This window comes from Protomyctophum parallelum, assembly GCF_964188405.1.
Source record: "Protomyctophum parallelum genome assembly, chromosome: 3".
NCBI lineage: Eukaryota > Metazoa > Chordata > Actinopteri > Myctophiformes > Myctophidae > Protomyctophum > Protomyctophum parallelum.
Genome location: NC_139698.1, coordinates 38,112,129 through 38,139,641, shown reverse-complemented (window position 1 = coordinate 38,139,641; position 27,513 = coordinate 38,112,129). Strand labels below are relative to the sequence as shown.

General features: G+C 43.0%; 1 protein-coding gene across 3 annotated transcripts in view; it reads left to right on the top strand.

The window, feature by feature from the left end:
* The window catches only part of LOC310855892 (protein MTSS 1-like), a 78,689-nt gene extending 53,061 nt beyond the window's left edge, over positions 1–25,628 (top strand). Inside the window, exons 5-16 of one of the 3 annotated variants that reach the window (XM_083761063.1) lie at positions 2,433–2,524; positions 2,868–2,942; positions 5,461–5,472; positions 12,549–12,706; positions 12,993–13,100; positions 13,357–13,454; positions 16,565–16,697; positions 19,120–19,386; positions 19,783–20,022; positions 20,350–20,509; positions 20,945–21,187; positions 21,684–25,628. In XM_083761063.1, coding sequence (XP_083617189.1) covers positions 2,433–2,524; positions 2,868–2,942; positions 5,461–5,472; positions 12,549–12,706; positions 12,993–13,100; positions 13,357–13,454; positions 16,565–16,697; positions 19,120–19,386; positions 19,783–20,022; positions 20,350–20,509; positions 20,945–21,187; positions 21,684–22,246 — 2,149 coding nt within the window. In that variant the 3' untranslated portion in view covers positions 22,247–25,628. Of the gene's footprint in view, positions 1–2,432; positions 2,525–2,867; positions 2,943–5,460; positions 5,473–12,548; positions 12,707–12,992; positions 13,101–13,356; positions 13,455–16,429; positions 16,698–19,119; positions 19,387–19,782; positions 20,023–20,349; positions 20,510–20,944; positions 21,188–21,683 lie in introns of all 3 variants that reach the window. The other 2 variants (XM_083761062.1, XM_083761061.1) reach the window with 2 other exon arrangements.
* The last annotated feature ends 1,885 nt before the right edge of the window (positions 25,629–27,513 follow it).

The following is a 27,513-nucleotide window of genomic DNA, read 5'->3' as shown; positions in this document are numbered from 1 at the left end:
AGTGGGAGATATATTTCTCTTAGACATTGTAGACGCTTGTGTAGAATGTCAGCCAGGCAGACCAATAGTCTCTTTCCCAGCATTCCACTACACAGGAACATTCCGCGCACGCACGCACGCACGCACGCACGCACGCACGCACGCACGCACGCACGCACGCACGCACGCACGCACGCACGCACGCACGCACGCACGCACACACACACACACACACACACACACACACACAGACGCTGAGGGCTCTCTAATTTCGGGTGGCATTTCAGTCGAGATTCCAGTTGGATCTCCATAGCAGGACAGCAAACTGAGGGGGTATGACTATGGTCACACACACACACACACACACACACACACACACACACACACACACAGACACACACACACACACACACACACACACACACACACAGACACATGTGCGCGCACACACACACACACACACACACACACACACACACACACACACACACAAACACACACTCCTTGGAGAAATATCTATGGGTGGGAGTCTAATTTTAGTCTCCTTCTCTAAGCCTGCAGCTGCCCAGCTCTCACACTTCCTTAGACAGACAGACAGACAAACACGCACATACACACGCATGCACGCAGGCGCACACACGTGCACGCACGCATGTCGCACGCACGCACACAGTGAGAAAACTGGTCTTGGAATGGGCACAGTTGGGTAATGATTGACAGACATGACTGCAAACAACAACCCACTTACTTCCCTCTGTTTCTCATATTCTCTCTGTCTCCCTCTCTCTCCCCCCCACCTCCCCCTGTCTGTCTGTCTGTCTGTCTGTCTGTCTCTCCGTCTGTCTGTCTGTCTGTCTGTCTGTCTGTCTGTCTGTCTGTCTGTCTGTCTGTCTGTCTGTCTGTCTGTCTGTCTGTCTGTCTGTCTGTCTGTCTGTCTGTCTGTCTGTCTGTCTGTCTAGTACTGTGCAAATTGGCACAACCTGCTAATGATTGACAGACGAGACTGTGGAGTGTATAGACAGACAGACACACACACAGACATCGGATTGTCTGATTATTAACTGGCTGAATAAAGAGACAAGATAATAAATGTCATTATATCTTTACCCTGAGGCTGTATGACACAAGCTAAACCATTAATACCTGAGGCCCATTCTAAAAATGTCTTCTAAATTCTATTCCTTTTCTGAAAAATGTATGCCGCTATGAGTGGTGCTCAAACTCTTTCATGTCAAGGACCCCCAATATGTATTTGGCCACGGACCCACATGTCCAAATATTTTTTTCCAGGGACCCCCATAAGCAAAGATTAGAGTAAGAAAATGTTTAGAAAATAGAGAGACGATCCGGGCACTCACAAAGTTAACAAGAGGAGGAAAGCCTTTATTAAATTAATTATTATTAATTTCGATCATTAACTGGTCTTCATCAGGGCAAAAATGAAGCACATCACCAAACACACTCATTATACAGTATAGCAACAAGAAACACAGCTTTGCAACGAGGCAATTAGCAGGTGTAGCATAAAAAAACATTCCAAGATTTGAAAAAAAAAACAAGCTTGCAAGTGAAGCGCTGTGAGCTCGTATATCTGCTATAACAGTCAAATCTAAAATGACACAGAGTCTTTCCTGGTATTAATGGATTAACTAAGATACAAGACTTTATTGTTCCACCTCATCTTGATGAATTTACTACCATAGATTTGTCTTAGCAAGAAGTTGGCCATCACACCGTCAGCAACATAGTCAGAAAAGACATCGAGTCAAAATACAACATCGAGGCCCAGGCCGTAGCGTAACGGTCTGGGCACCGGACTGGTGATCCAGTCGCGGTGTGCCGCGGGTTCGACTCCCGGACCCGACACGGCCTTTACCGCATGTCATCCCCCCATCTCTCTCCCGTTTCCTGTCAGCCTACTATCTGTCCCTTAAAAAAAAAAAAAAAAAAAAAGAAATCAATAAAAGGCGTAAGCCGCAAAAAAAATATCTTTAAAAAAATACAACATCGTTTTAGATTTGGTAGGAGTGGAGGTTTTCTATTATCACCTTGTCCCCAATCGGTGTGCCGTGAGACACGTCCAGGTGTGCCTTGGGATTTTGTGACAACCACACATTATTATTGGAATATGTTTCAAAAGATATTAATATGTTTTTTACTGTAATGTATCAGGACTTTGTGTGCTCTCATTTCCCAATACAGAGGCAAATTATGTATCCTACAAATATATAAGCGGGCATCCTTATTTAGTGCATGCCACATTATAGACACAAATGTTCAAGAATATTAAAAACAGCCGATCTACAAGCACCATGTAGATCTGCTGTTTTTGCTCTAAATACACATTGAGATGTTGAGTGCTTTAGAACGTCATCACATGTGCGTCACACACATTTCTGAGGCTTCACAACCTGTGTAACTGTGTGTTGTTGCTGTGTCCCCTCCCTGTGCAGGGCCTTTCTGGACTGTCTCATCAACCCCTTGCAGGAGCAGATGGAGGAATGGAAGAGAGGAGCCAATACTCTGGACAAGGACCATGCCAAAGGTAGGTGCTACATACCCTAGATACGCACATGCATTCATATGCAAATGTTCACACACACACGTATGCATGCGCATCTATACACACACATGCAACTCTACACACACACACACACACACACACACACACACACACACACACACACACACACACACACACACACACACACACACACACACACACACACACACCATGTACCCTGCTATAGTATATAATTCAATAATAATTTCCAATCATCTTTGGTTTACTATAATACAGGCAATATCTACCCATCTTAAAAGAGCACACAATCAGTCTTTCTCTGTTCTTATGCTCTTATCTTAATTCCTTTTTGTCTCCCATTCAGAGTACAAGAGGGCTCGGCAGGAGATTAAGAAGAAGTCCTCAGACACCCTGAAGCTTCAGAAGAAAGCTAAAAAAGGTAACCAAAGCAGATATGTCGACGCAGCGGGTTGACATTGTTAAAATCATTCTGAACACACAGATCTGTGACACAGATCCGAGCAGTGTGAACAGTCGGGCCAAAAGATCGGATTTGAGAAATAAATCGGATTTGACTGCAGTCTAAATGGGGCCTTAGCTACCCCTTTTTGTCATGTTGGAAAAGACAAGGCATCTCCTAGATGGTCTTGCATTGTATCAGTAATTACATTACAAGATCTGAGCTGATCAGGCTGAATGAGGAGACGGCAGACAGAAGTCAAAGCTTATTTTTTTTTAGCTATTGTTAGTGTTCATGTTGAGGGCTTGTTTTGTTTTGAGGTCTGATGTTTGATGGGGTCTGACATTAATGTTTCAGCTGACCTGTGGGTCTAGATATACACAATGTAACAATGTATACACAATGTGATCTGTGGGCCTAGATATACACAATGTAACAATGCAGTCTCATTACGATATGTTCTAGATCAGTGCTTCCCAAACATTTTAGCCTGTGACTCAAAAGAGACATTAGACATTCCGCCGGGACCCAATCAATGTAACAACGCAAAAGCATTGTCCATAGTGTTTTATTATCCCAGTTTGCACCTGGGGTTTTGGTCATGTTCTTGTACAAATTAATCAGACAGCAACTTTCAGCTGGATTACCTTACCTCCAACACTGTAGTCACATTATGTGTTTGAACAGTATGCAACTGGATTAGTGTTAGAAACTGCCAAACTATTAACCTCTTATAATAGTAGTAGTAATAGTATTCTTATTTTCCTTAATTACAATGTTGAATAGGTTTCAGGGGCTTATGGGTGCTGACACAAATCAAATCACTGAATCTTTTAATTCAATCAAATAAAGTTAAACAAGCTGACAGTGGAGATACACAGCTTTCATCCCTTCAGCAGTGCTATGTGGAGGAGAATGTTCCAGGATGATTAGCCATGTACAGGTCCAGTAGGCTAAACATTACCTTACTTGGTAAACACTCACTTGGAAGGCTGGAAGGCCCTTTTCTGTTAAGATTCCCGTTGGCTCGAGCTGTAGACATGTGTTTACCTACTGTACCTAGAGGGGAAATACCAGAGACGAGAGAAATCAGATACAAAGTGTGAATAAAACCTGATACCCCCACGGTAAAATCTAGGTTAATTTAACCTTGAGAGTGTAATAAATGGACCCTTACAGGTCCTTTTTTTTCCTCACCTAATTTTCTAGTATATTTTTATTGAGAGCTGTCTAGAATGTGTTATGTATGTTGAATCATATATGTACCGTATGTCCTCTGAGTAGACAATCTGTATGTCCCAAAAAGTACACCACTAACAAGGAATTGCACCGCTCAGCTGACACTGATCTGCCAATCACAGTCCCCTCAAAAGTAGACCAGACCACCAGCTCATTCTTGGGACTGTGTGGGCATTGCTCAAAATAATATGCATATGAATGTACCCAATGTAAAGATGGAGCAAAGTAATGTTTTCAATTTACATTCTAAGATGTAGGTCTAAAACTCACATTAGCATGTTAATATAGCACTAGTAGAGCATTGGTCAAGATATGGGCCCTACTGTATCTTGTACGCCACCCTTGCACACTAAAATTATTTGTGAGCTTAGATCGGCTATTTGAACTATTACAAAAATAAAGGAAAATAAATCAAATGGTAAAAAGGAAAAGAAGGTCCGGGGATAAGGGGTAAAAATAGGGCCCTATAGTTTTATGCTGATCACATACAGTATCACCTCACAGTGATACCCTCATGTTGCATGCACATGTTTTAGGATAAAAAACAGGTTAAGATTTTTCATTTCTAGTCACATGTTCACTGGAAGTAGACATTTCTTTCTACCTTATATAATGCAATGGGTTTAGTCGACGTGAGCCAGTTTTTTCCCCTTCTACTATTCACATGCTGGCACTGTTAAACAAGACCTGTGCCATGTGTTTCACTGTCTGTAGGCAACATGGTAACAGTCTAGACAGTTACCATGTTGCCCAACAGGTTTTTCTACCGGGGCTTGAAGCTAATTATGGAGGATGTGTCTGGCTTTTGATGCTGTCGACACTTAAACATATCTAATAAGAAGTACAATACCTTCATACGTCTGATAGGCTAGGGCTGTGAGATATGGACAACATCTAGTATCTCATTGTTTTGGATGCTACAACACGGGACGTGATGTTATGCTTCCTCTAACATTACGTCCCATGTTTTAAGATTCCTTTATATGGATATTGTGGATTCGTAAGGCACTACTGTAATGCAGCCTTTAAAATCAGGACAACCCAAAAGACAACTGATATTCAAAATACTACACGATATCTAGTCTCGCATCACAATATCGATAATACCATATAATATTGATATATGGCCCAGCCCTACTTCAGCCATGTTTGAAATTGCGTAGTGTTTGGGCAGGCTTTGAACTGACTTGGCTCTTTCTCCTCTCTTCATTCCTGTTTGGTTTGGATTCTTCCTCCTCTCCTTATGCATGTGCTGCAGCCGATGCTATAGGTAAGTCTGTCTGGGGGATAGAATGGTTGACTGACCTCTAATACAGAGGTTATGGCTTATATTTATAAACTAGTAACATAGTACATAGTCAAGTCTGATTGCTAATTTAAGTGTGAAAGTGTTCAAATTAACTGATGAAAACGTAGAGGATGCTGCTTCATTGGTTCAGTTCATTCCTGTCTATGTGTTGTCCCTCTGTTCTGTTTGACTCACCTACACACGTGTGCGTGCGTGCGTGCATATGTGTGAGAGAGGGAGATGTCTGTGTCTTGTGAGTGTGTTTTTCTGACCTTGAAGTCCAACTTCACTGAACAGCGTGTGACTTAACCCAGCATATTGGTCATGTGGAAGCTGAAGCAGGTGTGTGTGTGTGACTGTGTGTGTGTGTGTGTGTGTGTGTGTGTGTGTGTGTGTGTGTGTGTGTGTGTGTGTGTGTGTGTGTGTGTGTGTGTGTGTGTGTGTGTGTGTGTGTGTGTGTGTGTGTGTGTGTGTGTGTGTGTGTGTGTGCGCGTGCGCGTGTGTGTGCAGAAATGTATGTGTGCTTGTGAGCATGCAAATGTGTATGTGCATGGAATTGTGTGTACACAGCTGTGCGTGTGTGCATGTGTGAATACACATGGCCAGGGCAGTTTGACCCTTTTTCAAAGTCACCCTGCCTGCCATCAGACCAGCTGTATCTGCACCAGATATGCATGATCATCAGTATTACGTCACTTATTGCGATCTCTGAAAGTTTAGGTTGGGACATAACATTAATATTTATTCATGATACAGAATCAGATCATAAGCTTGATTTGTTTTCAGGACAAAGACTTAAGAGACACAAACACACGCAGTCACACACACACACACACACACACACACACACACACACACACACACACACACACGCAAGTGACCGTAATACTGTGTAACCTAATCCGTCAACATCGAACTCCTCCCCTTGCACACCCACATCTCATACACATTTCTGTTGTTAATGGAGGAATTTCTTTCTCTCCTCTTCGTTGCCCCTGTTGGTGTTTCTGAGTTGCCGATGGACTCATGAACCAGCCTGTTTAGCAGGGGGAATCAATCCCACAGCTGCTTATCTAGACTCACTGACCTACAGTCTAACTACCACTCCTCCACACATAATCTAAGCACGTGCATGCGTGTGTGTGTGCGTGTGTATGTATGTGTGTGTGCGTGTGTGTGTGCGTGTGTATGTATGTGTGTGTGCGTGTGTGTGTGCGTGTGTATGTATGTGTGTGTGCGTGTGTGTGTGCGTGTGTGTGTACGTGTGTGCGTGTGTGTGTGCGTGTGTATGTATGTGTGTGTGTGTGCGTGTGTGTGTGCGTGTGTGTGTACGTGGCAGACACTGAGACAGACGCACTCTTGTACCCTCCTACGTGAGACTGTTATCAATATGCTTCAGTGTTTCCTCAGAACAATGTGTTTTTGTGGTGCTGGGTATTTTGGGCGGGAACCCCTTTTGGTGTTAGCATTATGTAATGCTTTAGCTATTGAAAAATAGCAGATCTACAAGCTCATAGATCTACAAGCTCGTAGCGCGCCACTCAAGCTTGTAGATCTATGAGCTTGTAGATCTGCTATTTTTGAAAAATCGAAGAACCACTGACATAGAACATAGCTTTTTCAGAAAACTGTCAGGATGTAGAAGACATTTTTAGAATCTGAACTCAGGTCAAAATGGGATAAGGAAACACTGGCTGACAGTCTGTTGGTCACTAATAACAGACCTCCTCATCAGCCCACTCCATTTCTAAAGATGTACAAAAAATAAATACATAAATATAATATCTTTGCCACTCATAGTGAGGTGGTGATGAGCAGTAGCTGTATTATAAGGGGAATGCGGTCCCGGACATGTTTCAGTTTGGTGGACCTGAATTCGTGATCAGATCGCTGTGGAAGAAGTAGGCTTAATTCACTTTGCTGGAACGAGACCTTTAGCCCGTACCCACGGCAGGGCCAAACAGGCACAGTAGCATTTCCATTTGGGTTCGGTAAGTTCTGTTAGGCATGGAATGGAACGGTTGCAAATAGGGCTCAGTCCTGGTTTGATAACCGTGATCAACATATCCGAGTACCGAAAGGACTTCAAGGGATAGTTCACCCAAAACCTTTTTGTTTGTATTTGTCGCATTCTAATATTTTGATGACCAGCAGTAGAGTCACCTGTGTGTCTCCATATATGGAACCACTGCTACTTAAAGGTATATTCAGTGATTTCACTCAAAAAACCTTAGGTTTCGTTTTTGGCTGTGGGACCCAGCCTTTCGTCCAATCAGGATAGAGAATCAAAAACGAAACCTAAGGTTTTTTGACCCCCAGGGGTTAACTGGGGACAGGGAGGAACTCCTTATATGGCCAGCACACTCTATAGTAGGGAGGATTATCACAACAAAACAAAAAAATAAGTGATATTTGAATTAAGTGAAATCACTGAATATACCTTTAATAGAATAGGTTTTCATTGATTGGTTTCTGATTCGTTGACCATCCTGGGATACATAGAGCATGCAAAGCGAATAAATAATAAATAAGTTACACAGTAATCAAACGATTGATTGATTGATTGATTGATTGATTGATTGATTGATTCTGTTTTGACTGTTGTTGCTGCTACAGTATGATGCCTGGATTTCCCACCAGGTTTATCTTGCCTTGTCTAAAACAATCAGAGACACACACACACACACACACACACACACACACACACACACACATAAACACGCTTCCACATGTGCTTCACGTACTAGACAGACACAATTGCCAATGTTTGGCGTCATTTGTTGTCACTTTAGTTTTTCATAGGAACATCCTAATCCTAAATCCAGTTGCACTGCTATTTGAACCATGAATAATAACCGTTCACACGAGACCGACCTCATTACAGTCTCGGCACAATCATTGGGTAGGAGCCTTTTATGGGTACCTGTGACAGTTCCCAGGATGAATTCCCACTGAAATGGACATGTTTTATGTTTTTTATTTGTATTAGCAGAAGTTCAGAACATTAAGGTACTGTAAGCTCCTTAGGGTGTGTGTGTATAATTATAGAGTTAATCAAATCAGCCTCCATTTCACTATACTAACAGGCCAACCAGAGAAGACATGACATAAGTACCTGGATCGTCTGGTTTCCAGCACTGCACAGGAGCTGTTTGTACATGCATTGGTAGATCGGGCCCAAGAATATAGGGAATAGACATATGTTTGAAGGAGGAATTAGCATTTTTAAGACAGGAGCCTGTCAACGGGTGCAGTGTTTGACCTTTGAACAAGCCTCAAAGTGTTTTTGGTTAGGAGGGAAAGAGGAAGTAGCAATCTGGGCCTTGTCATTCACACTGTGTTGCATACAGTATCACTCTTTCAGCCTCTCTCTCACACACACACACACACACACACACACACACACACACACACACACACACACACACACACACACACACACACACACACACACACACACACACACACACACACACACTAGGGCAACACTGTCAGACATGCTGTGACATAACAGCAGTTTATGTCCAGCCCTAACAACCCCTGTGCTTTCCCACAGGCTGTCATTTAATGCCTGTAACCCTGTGTATTGTCTGTAATGAGCACAGTACACAACATTATGCCAGCTCACTGGTGGGGATTCAATTGTGGGTCCTCTATGGGTCAAATATAATATCAGACGTTTAGACTGAGAGGAAATCCTCAATGCTCCTTTTCAGACTTTAATCACTGCCCTTGAGCAAGGCACTTTTACCCTAATTGTTTCAATGCTTCCCAGTGGCCAGTTGCGGTTGTTTGTGCACGCACGCACGCACACGCACATAACCTTGTGTGTAGCCCTTCACACACCGCCAGGCCACTGCTCCTTGTCAGCCTGGATTGAAAAGAGTTTTATTACTCATGGCAACGTTGTGTTCCCTGAGCCAGAAGGTGAATATCTAATAAATGTCACCGAGCTGCTGCTGCTGTGTGGGTTCACAGTTTAGTTCGTTGATATAATGGCCTAACAACTGTGATTTGGTTGACAGCGTTTGCCCCTGAGCAGGCATGTTTTAACACAGCTGACCTCAGTAAGAACTGCTCCCTGAGTGTTGATATTTGCTTATATTTACTTTCAAGCAGTTAAAAGTGATTTCGTTTTGTTATTTGCCCTTCAGGAAGACTTTGAAACTGATGCAGTAAGAGGGTGTTTTTTAAAGCACTATCCCTCCAACACAAAAGTTTGATAGTGGTCATGATAACATCAGGAGCATTTGATTTCAAGGCACCCAAGGACACTGTATGAAAACAAAAACAACACAGACATTGGTATTTGACCCCTTCTCGGTCATGATCGAGTCTTCAGTAGCTCAGTTCCTCCAAAACCACCTTGGTTACACTGAGAATACACTTCTTCTGCCAAACGGCAAACTACTGGGAGAGAACACCAAATTGCAGAATACTCCCTCAGTGCACTGCGTATGCCAGCGAGACACCACAGCACAGCTTGCCTTTATGACTTCAAAGACTATGTATCCACTGCAGGGCCAAGTGAGGCTTACAGGCTTACAGATGCAATTTGACACTAACAGTGCCATTAAAACCTTGATGGACTCTGGTTCAAATCGCAGTGTTTATCTCCAGGGGTCTGAGCACCATTAGTTTGCATTAGAATTCACATCAGTTTGTGAATTTCTTCTGGCAACAAACTAGTAAAATGATCCCAGTAATGAGCCATATGTCTCAGCCTGTAGTGGTACCCAGACTAGTACTGGCTGGCCCTGTTCGGCCCTGCGGATGGAACCAGGCTTTTAGACCTTCTACGTATGTCCTTCTCCGCTCCGGATAGCTCTCCAGAAAACCTCATACAGACTAATTATATACTTGTCTGCTTGAAAGGCCTCCTTTGAATTGTGTCGCAAGTAGCCTATGGAGAAAAACTGAAACTGTATGCTGTAATTTCAACTTTCCGCTCTGGCTTCCACGGCCCAACTCCTCCCATGATATTCTCCACGTTGTTTTTATAGAAAGAGACTGCCGTAAACACAAACATAACTCGCATTCTTGAGAAAGCGCCGGCTGCAGACATGAAACCAAACTTGGTAAATGTTTGGATTCCCTCGCTGTGGAAACACTTCAGTCTTGTTTTGTGAATGACCTCAACGCAGACGTACAGTAGGCTCTGTTCACACAAGACCGGTAATACCTGGATATGTCGCCTGATCTGTACCAACCACTGACATCATCACTGGATATGTCCCGTGATCTGTACCAACCACTGACATCATCACTGGATATGTCCCGTGATCTGTACCAACCACTGACATCATCACTGGATATGTCCCCTGATCTGTACCAACCACTGACATCATCACTGGATATGTCCCGTGATCTGTACCAACCACTGACATCATCACTGGATATGTCCCCTGATCTGTACCAACCGCTGACATCACCACTGGATATGTCCCGTGATCTGTACCAACCGCTGACATCACCACTGGATATGTCCCGTGATCTGTACCAACCGCTGACATCATCACTGGTCGGAAATCCTGCAACAAAAATCTGCCATGTCTGTAATTTGTAAATTCTCCATCTCTATTGACCTACGTGAAGGCGAGGGGATCAGGCCGAGTGTATTTACGTCACCTTTCTTTACTGAAGCTTGTTGTGTATACACAGTGAAATTTGGAGTCTTAATTTAAGTCAGAGTTGAATTAACATTCCAAATTTGTGTGTGTGTGGGTGGGTGTGTGCTTGTGTGTGTGTGTGTGTGTGTGTGTGTGTGTGTGTGTGTGTGTGTGTGTGTGTGTGTGTGTGTGTGTGTGTGTGTGTGTGTGTGTGTGTGTGTGTGTGTGTGTGTGTGTGTGTGTGTGTGTGTGTGTGTGTGTGTGTGTGCGTGCGCGTGTAAGCAACCCAGTGCACACTCCACACATTGCCATTGTTCTTGCACTCTGAGACAAAGCAGCAGGATTGGACAGCTGACCACATCCTAGACCGTAATGACAGACGGTTCACAAAGAATAAGTGATGGCATTTCCTCAAGATGCGGATGTGTGTGTGTGTGTGTGTGTGTGTGTGTGTGTGTGTGTGTGTGTGTGTGTTGGTGTGTGTGTGTGTCGGTGTGTGTGTGTGTGGTGTTATTCTACTCACATGCACTGTAAAGGGCCCCAGGTCAAACCTCAGTGTGAAAAGCCAGTTCATTGTCTTTCTCCAGACTAGAGCAGACAGACGGCAGAGTTCCTCACTGTGCTGCAACCTTGAAGTAGGAAAGTGAAGACTATGTTTGTGTGTGTGTGTGTGTGTGTGTGTGTGTGTGTGCGTGTGTGTGTGTGTGTGTGTGTGTGTGTGTGACAGTAGAGTAGATAATGCCTTTGAGGTTGTCATCTTGTGAAGTCGCCAGCCTTCCTGCCACCATCGAACATTCAAGAGGACTAGATATAACCTCAGGGTAGCCTCTCTCAACGTCACAACGTCTCAACACTCACACACGTGCACACACTTGCACACACACACACACACACACACACACACACACACACACACACACACACACACACACACACACACACACACACACACTGGACTCAATATAAATGGCAGATAACTTTCTACTCTGTCAGTCCAAACAAAAGTAACACATCCATGACAAGAGAAACCCTTAACGTGGAGATGATAACCAAAGAACAGTTGTGAAGACACTAGTGACAGTGTCATCAGATACAAGAATCATGGACTAGCCTCACGTTGCGATACTAATATACCACTTCGCTGGGCTGCGTGGAATATGCAATAGGGGCGGATGAAGAATGGACAGAGGAAACAATAATAATCAAAAGGCTATAGGCCTTTCCAACAGTCCCTGGACTCTTGTTTGTATTTGAAATCTACAATTATAAAATTTCTAGTGGCTTATTCAGTCATAAAGTGTCATAAATCCCTTGTTTGTGCCTGTCTCTCAGTCAGTCAGTCAGTCAGTCTGCGTGTGTACAAGCATGTATAATCTTTACCCCACACGCTAATGTCTATGTGTGTGTGTGTGTGTGTGTGTGTGTGTGTGTGTGTGTGTGTGTGTCCAGGTCGTGGGGACATCCAGCCTCAGTTGGACAGTGCCATGCAGGATGTCAGCGATAAATACCTTCTGCTTGAGGAGACGGAAAAACTGGCCGTGAGGAAGGCGTTGATAGAAGAGAGACAGAGATTCTGTGGCTTTGTGTCCATGCTACGGCCTGTAGTGGTGAGTAGTAACACGCACAGGCACACACACACACACACACACACACACACACACACACACACACACACACACACACACACACACACACACACACACACACACACACACACACACCACCAGACATACAGAGAAATATAATCAATAATAAATACAGTACCTTAGTTAAAGGTACTAGAAAAGTAAAATAGCAACCCCTATTTGTGAATTGTTACAGCTTTTTCTATTTTGACTCTCTAAAAATGTTCCCCAGGACAATATAATGTTCCTGTCTTCTGTATTTATCTAGGATGAGGAGATTTCCATGTTGGGGGAGGTCCACCATCTCCAGGCCATCTCTGATGACCTCAAGGCCCTGACATCTGACCCTCACAAACTTCCTCCTGCCAGTGAACAGGTGAGATGCAGCAACAACAACAGAGGGTCAAGTGGCAGGAAGTGCACCAGTTGGAATGCCACTAAACGTTGTTTTAGTTCAACAGGTTGTCCTATATTGTATTCCCTTTTAGAGGAGTCCTGGATTCCATGAGGTTTACTTCCTACTTCTGGTGACTTTTCCCCATACTGAAGCAGCACATGGGCCATATTTTCATCACTATAAAGTATCCATATTATAAATAAACCAATCCATTGTGTTTTCCTGCCTTCATCAGGTGATCTTGGACCTAAAGGGCTCAGACTGCCACTGGTCATATCAGACACCGCCACCTTCTCCTGGCAACACCATATCCAGGAAGTCCAGCATGTGCAGGTTGGTCGCCATGTCCAATCGAATGGCCTGGAATGTCTAATTAGCCATTCAGCTGAGTTGTATTAAACACATGTTGATCTCGACAGTCAGATACACTCTCCCAAAACATAAAGCATGTATTACATAGTATTATATGTCTGCATATGTTAGGAAGCCTGCCAGGCATTGTGCCACGAGTGAACCACTAAGTGATTATAACAGTCCATAAACTATGTATGTTTTGAGACAAGTAATTCAATCCAAGGAAACGGAATGCATAATCAAATGCAGTTCTGTGTGGTGAGCACATGGGATCTATTCTACATAAACAATATAGGCCTTTGAATTACTTTCAGTCATTTCAAGTCCTCTGATATATGAGCGTAATATAGCAGCTTCATCAGATAGGAGGGGTGGAGAATTGGGACAAACCTTTCATTATTTGGACTGATCTATGCGTGCCCCCCAGTGGTGGACACGAGCTACTACAGCCTCAAGGATCGCTGTCATTCGGTACAGCCATTTGTTCCTGTTTTGCTGTTAGCTGCCTGTAAATCGATCCTCTTGCTGAGAAACACATTTACAGTGTTGGGGGGAAAAAATAAGATCATACTTTGAAGTAGGAGACGAGCCTCAGGTGAATGTCATAAACTTCAAAATGATGTGTTCTTCAAAGGCTCTTTACAATAGTCCAGAAAAGTCATCAAAGGGGTTTGTTCAGTAGCAGTCGTCAGCCGACATCTTTGACTTAATCATATATGACTTAAATGGGAATATCACATGATGTCCTCTGGTGTAAAGAATGGGGTCTTTTGTTGTTGCACTTTGTCTTCTGAATCAAGTCTTTTTCTAAGGAATCCGCATTTTCATAGTGATCTAATTTTAACTTGACAAAATGTCAGTATATTGCACTCACCAAAACAAGGTAATTTAACAATCCATGTCTGATTATTATTATTCCTATTGCTGGGCCTGTTTATGGGTGTGGACCACCCAGTTTTATAAAAGTCCTGGTCTATGCTGTGTGTAAACACTACAGTACTGTAACATACTGTACCCTGTCCAGACAAAGCCCTTCACGCTGTGTTCTCCCTGTTGTGTGTATTTGTATGTTTTTGTCCCATTGGCTGCTTCCTGCTGTGGGCTCCTGTTTTTGCTACTGCCACATAAACAGAACCAATCAAAACATCATGTTAACTCCTTAACCTTAGGCCTGACCTCGAAATTTAAAAATAAATCTTCTAAATCCTCCAGTTTTCTGAAATAAATATTTTCACGATTTTTCAAAAATAGCAGACCTACAAGCTCGTAGCGCGCCACTCGGTGGCGCGCTATGAGCTTGTAGATCTGCTATTTTTCAATAGCTAAATTATAACATAATGTTTAAAACACCAAAAGGGGTTCCCACCCAAAATGGGTTAATCACCCTGAGGTTCGTGATAGCCATTTAGTACAAATCGTAGGCTCCATAAAACACAAAGCAAAACAAAGGGAAATCTTGGGGCTCGCTGGTGGCTCAAGGAAGCAGTGCACCGACGATGTGATAGCCTGCGTTGCATTTCACCCCCTTTCTGTCTCGCTCCAGTAAGCTGTGAATATAGGCGTTAGCATACCATAAAAGTAATCTGACAAAGGTGTTTGTTTCACTTTCCTCATCATCAGTCATCATTACTGCAAGGTCACTTTGATGCATTGCGTCTGAAAACACATTTTCCGTACTGCATATTTACATGTACTGCTGGTCTAATCTAAGTCGCAAGCGTTATTACATTTTTCACTTACATTTTTTATTTTAAGGTTCAAGCAGACTGTCATTAAGCAACAATTTTAGGTTTAGAATCAACATGTTAATCTGTAAAGATCTGGGTTAACTTTGTATTTGTGCAAGCTCCATCATTTATGTTATTATCAGAACTAGAATAGAAAAGAAGAGAGCAAGGAGAAAAAGGAAAAGAAAACTAAATATATCTACATACAGTATATACACATAACATATCCAGCTGGAACATAATGTACAGTACTTAAGGTTAGACATAAGATCATGAACATAGCAGCAGGTATGTTTTTCACATTTATGTTTTGCGCATAATTTTGTCTAATTTAGTTTATTATTAAGTAGTCAGCTAAACTCACAGTACTAACTAGGTGTGTCCCATATTGACTTCTTGGACGACATCTGATATCCCGATATTGTCCAACTCCTAATTCCGATACCGATATCAACTGATACCGATATGTGCGGTCGTGGAATTAATGCATTATGCTTAATGTTATTGTGATTCCCCACTGGATGCATTCATAAATGTAAGGTTTTCAAAATAAAAATAATCATTATCATAAATGTGGGAGAAATTTTAATTAATTAAAACCGATACATTAATACCGATATTTTCCGATATTACATTTTAATGCAAATATTGGCTGATAATATCTGGAGGCCAATAATACGGGACATCCCTAATTCTAACCTATGAAATGAAGACCATTTCACACACTAGTGCAGGTATTGCATCATTCCCCTTTCTCACAGTCCACATGTGATTTGAAATTGCATTTATTCACATAATAATCAGATGCAATAGCAAGGATGCTCTTGCTTTAATTTCATGCTTGCGTTTTTGTACAACAAAAACAGAAAAGAAGATCTCCCATAGTCATGGAATCCTGAGATTTCCTGTCTTGTCAAGTGTAATTATGATTTCCTGTCTGTTATGTATGTGTGGATTTGTTTCTTTCTATATAATTTAAGTGATTGGTTTGGTCTCAGTCACTGCCTGCTGCATCTTGGTGTGCTGTGTTAATTGTTTCCCTCCCCTTGTCTTCCTCAACCCTCTCCCTGCTATTCCCTTCACCCTTGCTTTCTCCATCTCCTCTTTCTGTCTTTGTCTCCAAATGAACCTTTTTACCCCTACTCTCATTCCCTAACGCCCCCCCCCCCCCCCCCCCCCCACACACACACACACATACTGCACACACAAACACGCACCCCCTCTTAGCAGTAGCCTAAACAGTGTAAACAGCAGCGACTCGAGGGGCTCTAGTGGCTCTCACTCTCATTCTCCCTCCTCCTCCTCTTCCTCCTCTTCCTCCCACCACCTCTTCCACCACCACCACCACCACCGGTACCGTAGCTCCACTCTGCCGCAGGCGACCCCGGCTCGCCTCTCCAGCATCTCCTCCCACGACTCGGGCTTCATCTCCTCGTCGCAGGACCACTATGTGGCGTCCAAGTCGTCACCCTCGGCCATGCCGGCTGAGGCCAAGGTGAGGAGAACGACCCGTACGACTGGAATAACGTTTAGTGGCATTCCAACTCGTCACTGTGTTAACCCATTCTGACCTGAGATCAGATTCTAAAAATATTAAACCTGCACAACCATAAGCCTGGTGTACCTTTGGTCCCACGATAATACAAATAAAAGAGTAGAGGAAAATAAACAGACACAGACACAAAAGTAAGACATACTGTATACTACCCATAGTACTGATAGTGATTTATAATATGATAATGATAGTGATTAAACTTGATCTGAACCTCCTGTTACACGGTTTTAATGCACACCTTCCAGTCTAACAGAAATTTAAATTCATCCATACCATGGTATAATGTTCATATTATAATGTCCACTTTTAAGTCTTTCACCTCTACAAACCGTATACATTTTAACTGGCAGTCAGATCATGGTAACACTAACAGATAATCCTGCCTCCAATGTCTAATACAATTTAGTAGGCTACATCTACTCACTCCTCAAAGACCATGTTTCACAGCACTATTCTAGCTCCTGGCTCCTGTAACAGGCTGCTTCCTGGCAGCGGTAGGTATATGTGATCATAGTTGAGTCATTCTAGCGCTATTATTATTGCACAGCAGCACAGGAAATTAGTTGATGTCTGCCTCCCGTCTGGCCCAGGGCAACACAGGTCAATCCCAGCCTCCTATTTTAGAGTCAACCAATTTGACAAAATGTGGTTAGGTCTGAGTACGGTAGAGACCGGCAAGAGCCTACACTATGCTAAGTATGGTGGATTTAATAAGTATGTCACAGTAAACTGAAATGATTTTGACAGTGTTTTGACATTCCACCCCTGTGACCTGCTGCATTGTGTCAGCAGAGCAGAGCCTAATCTCTCAATTTGACCAATTCCTCTCAGAAAATGTAAAATCCAGCTTTCAGATAATTATGACTGAGTTGGTGGAGGAGACCTCATTCCCATGCATGTGGGTTGGTTCTAACTCGACCATGAGGCTGGGTCTGGGAACTCACCAGTAGTAGATGTTTTGGTTGGCGGCCAACAAGCGGAGTTTCCCTATCCAGTGAGATGCCATGGGGTTTTATGATCCTCTGAGGTGGTTTGGCATGGTAGCACCTGACCCAATTACATCCCAGGCCTAAGAGGCGGCCTCACTCATTGCCTCACTCTTGGTTCTTCTACAGTAGTTGAGGTTTGTGTGGGGCCCAAAAACAATAGCCTGGTTTCCATTACAGGGCCAAACAGAGCTAGCTTTGTTTCCACCAGAGGGCTATAAACTGGTCCTGTCTGTCACTTAATTTCTTATTTTCTCACAAAGTTAAACCCAAACTGTCTTTTATACTTAAAAAATGATAATATACAGTAACTGCTGATAAATGGTGTTATGAAGAATTGAAGTGGAGATATGGGAACTCTTCCCCTGTGCCCTCCTTGGCAGAAGATGGGCAATTCATTCTGCTATGGCCCCCCTCTGCACTTTTCTGTATCTACCTTTATGGTCACATGGCTGTACTACTGACTGAAATGTTGCTTCTGTCTTCTAACAGTGCACTTGTCTAATCTCCTCGTCTCTCTGTCTTTTTTTTCTCTTTGCAACTCTTTTCCCGTTTGCACACATGCATGCATTCCCTCTCTTCCTCTCTGTATCTCTCTCTCTATTCCCTCTCTTGTCTCTCTCTCTCTCTCTCTCTCTGTCGGTCGGTCTCTCTCTCTCTCTCTTACTCATCCCCTCCCCCCTCCTCTATCTCTCCACCGTGTTCCTATGCACCTCCAGCCATGTCTCAGTTCCAGCTCCTCTGAGGCATCAGAGTCTGGTCAGCCTCACAGTGACTGCAGCTCCCCTTCCTCTCTCGCTCCTCCTCCTCCTCCTCCTCCTGCTGCACCTCAGCTCACTACTGACAAGGTGAAACACTCTCATCCTCCATCACGTCACCCAAGACCTCTCTCTCCCCCAATGTCCACATTGTTGTCCCAGAGGAAGCCTCTCTTCCTGGCTGAGTGGCTGTAGCCGAGCTTGTTCTTTATGTTGCTTCTGTGACACAACATGGCCGCTGCAGGCATGCGTTAGCGAGATACTGTATCAATTGATGCATAAAATGTATGGAAATGAGAATGTATATACAGTCATACCTACAGTACTGTATATACATAAAGTGAGTGAGTCAGCATTCAGATCAACATTTCTGGTTCATCCGTACTCTGAAATGTTGATCAACGCATTTCATTTGTGTTGTGATGTGATCTGTATGTGTCCTGTCCTGTTTGCATTTTTATTTAATTTGTGGTGTTGTGGTTCATATGATTTTGCATCAAGATCATTGATGCTGACTGTGACTTGTGTTTATAATTTTCAATAATTTGTTTCCATTTGTGTTTGTTTCTGTTTTTCTGTGTGTTTCGTGTTGTTCACATCATCCCTCATCGCCTCTAGACCACACACACACACACACACTCACCTCAGTTGTCCAATGGTTTCGACCACTACCCCCCTGTCGACCCCCCCTACCTCCTTAGCAACGGGGGGAGCTTAGGCTCAGGGTCCAACAGTGCGTTCCCCTACTTCCCTGCATCCACCTCCTCTTCCTCCTGCCCCACCCGCTCCTGGTCGCGTCCCGCCTCCGCCATGCTCCCAGACTTCCCTCACTACTGCACGCTGGGCTCCAACATGGTGCCTTCATCACGAGTCCCCAGTTGGAAGGTTGGTCCATCTTCTTCATCGTCTCCTCGTTCCTCCACCCTCCTCCACACACCTGCTCGCCCATCCATCACTCTACACTCATTAAAAATGTTCTGATTGTCATTTGACTTTATTACATAAGTGACATAAGTGAATAAGTGACAATGCATAACATAATCCATTTTAGTAGTATGCAAAGGGAAGAGCTAACAGGGAGTAAACAGTCATTTAGAAAGATACTGTACAATGATCTTCTGCGACGGTGTCGCTTCCCAAAAATAGCTGATCTGCAAGCTCACAGTGCGTCGCTTCGTGACATGTAGTGAGCTTGTAGATGAGCTGTTTTTGGCGAGGTAGAAATCGTATGACAAAGTACAAATCAGGCTTAACACTTTGATGATGTCCGTTTCCTCTCAGGACTGGGCCAAGCCGGGGCCATACGACCAGCCAATGGTCAACACACTGAGGCGGAAGAAAGACAAGGACACTCCGGCCGTAGCGGACAGCAATGGCAGTAACGGTAGCCCCCCCTCAGCCCCGGCCACCAACCCTCCATCTGTAGCTCAAGCTGCTGCAGCTGCAGTGGCGACAACAATAACAGCAGCCATCTCGGCAGCAGAGGAGGAGAGGAGCAGGACTATAGCTGCTGCTACCAAGGTCAGCTTTAATGGGTCTCATGCCATTTGTTCTTTCTATACAGCAGCGTTTTCAGCTTTTTCCACCCCAACAAGCGGTAACTTACTTGTCAGTGCACATTTTGCATATTCTTTCTTTCTTTCTTTCTTTCTTTCTTTCTTTCTTTCTTTCTTTCTTTCTTTCTTTCTTTCTTTCTTTCTTTCTTTCTTTCTTCCCACCCTCCATTCCCCATTCAAACCGAGGTTGTATCCAGGAAAGTCTGACAACTGGCTCAGACTCCCCTTTCCTTCACAAATGAATTCATTCATTAATGCATCCACAAAATCATGGATATTTGTCTTCCTCCAGGCTGGTGATATAGACGCCCATGAGGAGTTAGCACTGGCCCTTTCCAGAGGTTTACAACTGGATACCCAGAGGTCCAGCAGAGACTCAATCCAGTGCTCTAGTGGTTACAGTACTCAGACCAACACACCCTGCTGCTCTGAAGATACCATACCTTCACAAGGTAACACAGATACCTGCACCCCGTGTGTGTGTGTGTGTGTGTGTGTGTGTGTGTGTGTGTGTGTGTGTGTGTGTGTGTGTGTGTGTGTGTGTGTGTGTGTGTGTGTGTGTGTGTGTGTGTGTGTGTGTGTGTGTGTGTGTGAGCTCTGTCCTTGGGGCAATCCCTATCCGAACGCCCGTAATCCCAGTAAAAATCACCACTGTGTCCGATAATGTCAAGGCCAAAAGTCGTTTTTTGCCACTCAGTAGTCGTTCCCGCATAACTTCCGGGTATGATGATGATGTCACGTGCATAACCTCTATTTAGTTATGCAAATTGCTAAATGCAAAACTAAATTATCATGTCCCTCACACTAGGGTCCCTGGCAGGTTAAATAGAACTTCTCTTGCAGTTTATGTGCATCCACAGTACCATGTTGATCTTCTCCCCCTACAGTGTCGGACTATGACTACTTCTCCATGGCGGGGGACCAGGAATCTGAGCAGCAACATTCTGACTTTGACAAGTCGTCCACCATCCCCAGAAACAGTGACATCAGCCAGTCTTACAGACGCATGTTCCAGGCCAAACGCCCAGCATCGACCGCAGGCCTACCCTACGCTGGACAGGGGTCCTATCCAGGAGGACCCTACCCTTCCACGCCCATCCACACTGGGAACTATCCAGTAAACCCTGCAGGTGACTACACTGAATTATACTGTTTAAAGTCTACTTGCCAACCCATAGAGCCCCATTGTGAACCCGGACATTTTCAGTACCTAAAGTTTTATGTAAAAAATGTTGAGTATGGGTCCCCAGCATTTAGAAACTGTCGGATGCTAACTTGCATATGTTGGGCAATTTTCATGATTAGCATAATAAGATGGGGTACCATTAACATCCAATATAAGGCAACATTTTCTAAATTTCACTTTGCTTTAAGTAGCATGGGACGGGTCAAACTAGGGTGTTTTCTTGATTCTGAATCCATTGCAAGCATGAAAAACACTCATTCAGCTAAAAACGTCCAGTAGTAGACTATTATGTCAAGTGCTAGATATAAATATTAAACAAATAAAATAATAATTTTATAATGAGTTATTTAAGTTTTTTAACACTACTAGATGATAATTATTGTATTACTTTATATGTTAACATCGCTGTTGTCACTAATATAACCTTTCTATGATTACAGGCACCTCCTATTCAAGCCAGGTGGTTTATTCGGGGTCCTATGCCGTGTCAGGACAATATCCAACAAGCCAGGGGTCGGTTATCGTCACCCCTGGGACTGCCACAATCCGCCGGACACCCTCCACCAAACCCAACGCCCGCCGTGGCTCTGTCCTTGGCGCAGGTCCAATCCCTATCCGCACGCCCGTAATCCCAGTAAAAATCCCCACCGTGCCCGATCTCCCAGTGGGGGTTAATGGGAGCAGGAGCGGAGTGGAGATTGGAGGAGTAGGAGAGGAGAGTCCTGGCTCTCTCACTCTCGGCGGAGGAGGAGAGGAGGTCGAGGTGCTGCCAGTGGCCTCTTGGAGCGGTCAGGCATCAACCAACCCGCCCATCGCTGCCCTTCCCCAACAACCAGCCCATCAACCGTACCTGAGTGAGGGAGGTCAGGAGGAGCCTGGAGAAGAGGAGGAAACCGACGGGGCGGAGGGCCAGTCAGAGGGCACCATGCTTACAGCCATCCGCATGGGAGTCAAACTGAAGAGGACCAGCACCAACGACCGCTCTGCACCACGCATTGCGTGATGATCTACTCAAATGTTGTAAATGCGTGGCTCTCCCATTGTTTCCAAACCAGGTGTAGAAAACTTTAAAGAACAGTCTTCCCGTGCTAATATATCAAGACACTCGATCCAATTCGACTCCAATTTTCTGTGAGGTTGCACCCCTGTGATTATCGGGGTGCACACGCAGATCCAACACACCAAAGGTCTGACTTGTCGCTCCCCACATGCGTTAGGTCCAACATGAGTTGTGCCACTCTTGTGGTTACGGTTAGGTTACAGTTTTGGGTAGGATGTCAGTCTAATGACATTCGGACCAATAGCATGTCGGAACTAAAGCTTGTACCCTGATTATCAGTTACATTACTCAGGACAGCCACTCATAATGTCAACGAAAGTGACGTTCACTGTTATAACCTGGATACCTGGATAATAGTGAGTTGTTCACCACAAATCATTTTTAGCATGAACATGGTTGTCCTATTTGGCTTACAGTGAATCAAAGATTAGCTAAAACCCTGGTATCTAACCTGAAAATGGGTTACACATACTGTATGCTTCAGGAGCTTCCCTACGGGGGAAATGAGTAAACTCCTAAGACTGTGCTGCAGAAGAGAAGTACTCCTGCTAGAGTTGAAGCATCTGATCTTGTTAGTGAAAGCAAGTTAATTCAATTCTGAATTTATTATCAATGTATTCACTCAGCAAGACAAGAAAATAATCACCTTAAACACCAATTCTCAGTATTCTCATAAAATTAAAGACTTGTGTTCAATATGTTGGGCACTGTTGGACAGGTGACTGTCCACTGTCTGAACAAGAAGTGTGCAAGAAGAAAAAGGCAAATGGTCATTGAATACTAAGATAAATCAAGCGCAAGGGATTCAGGTGCATTGCTTACCGTGGGTTCTTTTCATTTGCACCATTTTGCGTCCCAAATTTCAATGAATTGAACGCTCACTTACAGGGGCTCAAAATGACTTGAGGAGGAGGTTACACAACACCAGCCTTCTATTCAGAGTGCTGGGACAGCCTGCATGCTCAGAAGTGTGAAAGAATGAGTGACAGCTCATGGGAACGTACAGAACTTCACTGAAGTGATATCATAGACTGAGTGATATGCTACTTTGGGCTGCCTTTATCAATCCAAATGGATGGATCTCCTCTCCTGATGGTGTGCAGGAATAGTCGCACGTAAGTGACTACAGCGACACACTGTGGACATACACCGCAAAGAAAATAAAGGTTGAATCACTCTTTCTTTGCTCTTTATTTAGTATTTACACAGTTTGTAAATAATTATAGACGCTTTGACTCAATTGCTGAGGAATTTGTTATCATCTGCAACTGTCGTTCTTTTTACTTAATCATCCTCATGTTTTTTTCAGGATGCCAAAATCATTTGGTTTAAACTGTTGAATACAGTTATGTTTGTTCATTTCATACAATGATTGATATTGAGTTTGGGGATTTGAGATCAATTGGCTTTGGTATGGGAACTGTTTTTTTTTAAATTATTATTATTTTCTCTGTCTTAAGTTTTGTCATGTGTGGATAGTTTGTGCTGTCTTAAGTTTTGTCATGTTTGTGCCCAATATTAGCTCCCTTTTTTGGAATAGCATTTATTATTATTAGCCATGCCACAGTCTGCTGCACTTCACATATAACTACTGTTATAATTACTGTAAAGTGTCAAAATACAGGTGTGTGTGTGTGTGTGTGTGTGTGTGTGTATGTGTGTGCGTGTGTGTGCGTATGTGCGTGCGTATGTGTGTATGTGTGTCTGCCATGATAAGCGCATTTGTTTAAGTTTATGAATAGATAATGTGTAATAAATATAAAATACACTTCTGGAGCTCAGACATTGTTGATGTTGCAACAGTATAATATTTTGAAATTAGTTATAAGCTGTATTTGAGTATGCCATACTATTTTGTTAATTGTCTGTTTAGGTTGGTGTTATGAAATGATCATTATTTTCTGTTATCTACAAAACGCATGAATCCTCACCTCTCCACGTACTTTATTTCTTCTGATTAAGAAGTATTTGTGTTATATTGTGTGAAAACCTCCTATCTCCAGTTTAGAGTGAGTTTTGTCACTCTAGAGTGTTATAGCCAGTGTATATGGAGAAAAGATGGTATGCAGCCCAAAAGGTTTATATGGCTGTTTTATCTCTTAATTAGTGTTTAGAGATAAGAGGAAATCCACCTACTGCAGCATTTTAACAGCTTTTAGCTTATCACTGAGTTGTGCTCTGTATATGTGTGGTCATTTGATTTGTTATTCAGTTGAAGCACTGTGAGGCCATGGCTAATCTTTATGAGATACAGTATATCAACCTGTAAATATTATTCAACTCTAATTCATTAGTCTAAGGAACTCACATATTTAATTTATTTTCTATCTCCTTCTCTCTGTCTCTTAATCTATCTATATTTTTGTATTTAGCGGAATATATACTTGTTTTGCCTATCCATGCATGTATTGTCTGATAATGTGCATTAGTTCGTTTTAATTATCAGTGAAATGTTATTCTGCAGTGTTTCATTTATGGTAGGATCCCCCGGTTGCCTGTCAGTGAATGTGTCTTCTGTGGCACTGCAGTAGCTCCTTCAAAAAGGAAAACCATCCAGTAGATTCCATCCAGTTTTTGATCTGCCACTTTTAAATTACTTCCATCGGTCATGCAGGGGTATGTGGTAAATGCCATTGAAAAGAAGTGTTTGCCTGCCAAAATTGGACACACATTGCACATTACCTGTGCCTAACCAGCTTTGTTCTGTGTACATCTTAACCTCGGTTTTCCAATAATCATCTTTGCGTGAAAAATAGCCTAGTCAATGTATTTGTTTGTTTCTGGATTTGTTTTCATGTCATTTAGGTTTTGTCAGGCCAGTGGAAAGTGACAAAATATATACATGTAAGTGATGTTATCATAATGCATATCATAATGAATGGCATACACTGCAGCCTGTGGGTCCATTAACTGATATTACTATTGCTAAGATGTTTTAGGAAAGCCATTAGAATTGCATATTATTCTTCACAACTGAGTTTTATTTTGTTTTGTTATGTCCGTCCACATTATTGACAACCTATTATTTCCATTTTCAGCCCTCTGGTGTATGTGATATTTAAATCTAAAGCATAAGATTATTTCTATGTTGACAAATAATACAATTTGTAAAAAAATAAAATAAATACCCTATGAATAAGAAAGTGAAGCTTATAGTTTGCAATTAGGTTGACTGTTAAACCTTGTTTATAATAGTTTAGTTGGTAGTTTGTAAGGAGAGTTGACCTCTCTCTCCCTGTACAGTTCAACAAGATATAAAGCAATCTTTTTCAGGAATTAAAGGGTTGTTATTTTCTGTGTAATAATGACTGCTTTAGCAATATAATAAAAAATGATAAAAATGTTAATGTTTGGACCCTAACTTTATCTTTAAATATTTAAAGATGCTATATGCTGATGATGACACATCTGCTGAACACTCATCACACTCCAATGACATAATTGTCTTTGCCAATCATCAGATCATCATCAGGTAGCACGAGATTAATGAAGTGGGCAGGCTCGGGCAATGGCCTGCAGCAGGTGTTTACAATGATGATTAGGTCTATCTAGGGCCTAAGGCACAGCAAATTTGACTTGTTGCACCACAAACAAGACTATGAATACCTCGCCCCAAGATTACAGGTAACCCAGCAGTACATTGTAACATTACATAATGTGTTATTAAGACCTCAATAATGCTACAATTTCATCACGAGATGGGGATGGGTTGGGAATTCGTACAGGCAATTGTGGCCAATTCACACTGGCTCTGGTCGGCTAGTTCCAAAAATAACACATCCCTTTGTTCTGCACTACAAACTACAGGAACTGGGGACATCTATGTAAATCTAGCCTATAAATTTTCAAAAATGTTAAAAACAATGTAATACACATACACTAACACATCCTCCTGATGTCCTGCTTATAAACACATAGCCGCCCTATAGCCTAACAGAAGGCAGATTTTTATACTGGTTTACCATTAGGCGTCACTATTGTCAAAGCTTTATCCAAATCATCATTCTGTGTAGCCTATCCTCTGCGTCCCTGTTTCTAACACAACATCAACATATAAGACAAATTAATCTTTGATGGGCATCACACTAATTTTAACCATTCGTGTTCAAATAACACTTTAACAGGCAATTACTGTAGTGACACCACCCCCCACATAGGGCATGCTACAATAGGCCAGCAGTAGTGGAAGAAGTCTACTCCGTTTTCTTAACCTGCACTAGCAATATCACAAATAGCCTACTAAGTACTGTATCCAAGATTTGAGTAAAAGTATTCGCATAAAAATATAGGCTAATTAAAGTAGCCTAACAAAAGTAAAAGTTTAGTTGTCAAATGTCAATGCAGATTTATTTTATGTATTTATTTTATGTGATGCTGATGGGGTGAAATGCCACTTTCATCCGGCAGATGGCGGCATGTAGGGCAGGCACGGCAGGGCATGTGTTGTGGTGAGTGCTGTCCTGTCCTAGCCTGACACTCAGCCTGAATTTTCATTTTTTAATGTGGCTAGCGATTTAGGGGCTGGAGCCAGGCTAGTCCTGTCCCATTTTTGCCCTTCGGGCTCGGAGCGGAGGTCGGAGCACATAGGATAGGATACCACCGACCCTACCTAGTAGACACCCTTTGTGCGACAGTTGCGACTAGTGCACCCTCTGATTGATATGCATTTCTTATGCTTTCTTAAATTCTACGTTCATCTTAAAATATCGGGATACACACCCAGGGCCAGGCCAGCAGTGCCAGTCAGCAGAGCAGACACACCTCCATCATGTGACTGTCACTGTGTAGTAGTGTGTACAAAACACATCTCTGATGTCTCACTGAGCAAGCATGTGGGAATACCGGATAGCACGTTAGAGTCACTCTATACAATAGAATTAGATTGTCGCGCCAAAAAGCGCGTCATGGTGATACCAATCATACCATTATGGATTAATAGCGGTTGACGGTTGTAGGCCTATTCTGCGACATACTTTCTAGGCAGCGCAGTACCTACTAGGTATGTTGAAGCACAATCCACCTCACCTACAGTAGTAGAGGAGCCATATGTTATTACGTGACGCACGCCGTCGTCCTTACGCACAACGGAAAGGAGCTCTTCCATTGGAAACTATTTGAGAGGGAGGGGCTGTGCCTGATGATGACTGCTCGCATCAGGAAGCCCTCCTCCCATCCTCCACCCATCACAAGCTACGTCCTATCCGACCTAG